At 48.2% G+C, this 1,225-nt stretch overlaps 1 protein-coding gene across 1 annotated transcript in view; it reads left to right on the top strand.

The window, feature by feature from the left end:
• Window positions 1–355: 355 nt before the first annotated feature.
• The window catches only part of OGFOD1 (2-oxoglutarate and iron-dependent oxygenase domain containing 1), a gene marked incomplete at its 5' end in the record, with an annotated part of 8,420 nt that continues 7,550 nt past the window's right edge, over window positions 356–1,225 (top strand). The window contains one exon of the mRNA XM_009080316.1: window positions 356–454. Coding sequence (XP_009078564.1) covers window positions 356–454 — 99 coding nt within the window. The remainder of the gene's footprint in view (window positions 455–1,225) is intronic.

Genomic DNA, 1,225 nt, shown 5'->3' on the forward strand with positions numbered 1-1,225 from the left:
GAGGGCTGCTTGGGCCGCAGTCCGGCCCTGAAGGGCTGAGTCTGCTCTGTGCCCGTCGTGGCACTGAAGTCAGTTCAGTTTTCCTCCTCACTCAGCCCTCCTGTGTCTGTCACCCCTGAAATAGTTCCCTGTGGTCCTTCCAACTGGTTGCACACTCGCTGCTGGTCATTCCCTGCAGGACAATGAACTGTTTTCCTGGCCAGGTCCTGTGTGGTTTTACAGGAATACACTGTCACTGGCAGCAACAGCCCCTGCAACTGTTAAAGTAGTTGGCAAAGAGGCAATAAATGGGTTTAGGCACTGGTGATATGTTTATTAACATGGGAGGACACTTATCTTGTGCTTGTCTTTCTAGGCATGCTTTGAGTGAAGAATTCCGTGTGTGGCTTTCTGCTGTGACCCAGATAGAGCTGGAGCAAACTATTGACATCTCCTGTGCTAAATATGAATATACTGGTCAGTCCCTAAGTGATCCTTTCCATAAAGTTTCTGTAGGTGTGTATGTCTACAGAATACATAATTACGTAACCCACCCCAAGCCATTTCTACTTACAGGGGGTCCCAGGAGCAAATCACAGTCTCAAAAAATGAAGTAGAAATGGTGAAAGAACTGTTGCTGTAGTTCTGTTGCTGATGGCTTTAACTAGGCTTGGTGCTGGTGCAAGTCCTCAACTTTTCAGGGGTGTTCAGCCTGTGCTTACATCCCTGCTCCCATGCCAGAGGGTGATGTGTTTAGTTTCCAAATGCTGCAGTTGAGTTTGTGAAGTCTGATGCTAAAACATCACCTGGTGACTCCAGATTACAGCTGTGCCTGTGCCTTTAGTCATGAAGAGTTGCTGTAGGAAGGGGAACAATTTTACTACTGTCAGCACTCCTGTTTTTTGCACAACCAATTGCTGGTCCAGGCTTTCTATTCCCAGGATTCCCCCTCTATTCCAGCAGCAAACCTGCTCAATTTAGGAGTCAGTTAAGAGTCATTGTTTAGGTTGGGAATCTCTGTCCCCTGTGCCTGGTGTCAGCCAGGGAGGGGTGGGGGACAAGATGTGACTGCCTGTGCCTTCAGAGTGGGCAAATCTGCCACTTGCAGTGCAATCCCACAGGAGGTAATCTTGCAGATCTCAGTGCACTTCCTGGAAAGAATGTGTTTTCTCTTGTTGTATCCTTGCGGGGGCAGAGCTGGAAGCAGTGGTTGGAGTGAATCATATGTGTACTGGAAAGATGGTTC

The sequence above is a fragment of the Acanthisitta chloris genome, unplaced genomic scaffold (assembly GCF_000695815.1).
Source record: "Acanthisitta chloris isolate BGI_N310 unplaced genomic scaffold, ASM69581v1 scaffold21708, whole genome shotgun sequence".
Taxonomy (NCBI): domain Eukaryota; kingdom Metazoa; phylum Chordata; class Aves; order Passeriformes; family Acanthisittidae; genus Acanthisitta; species Acanthisitta chloris.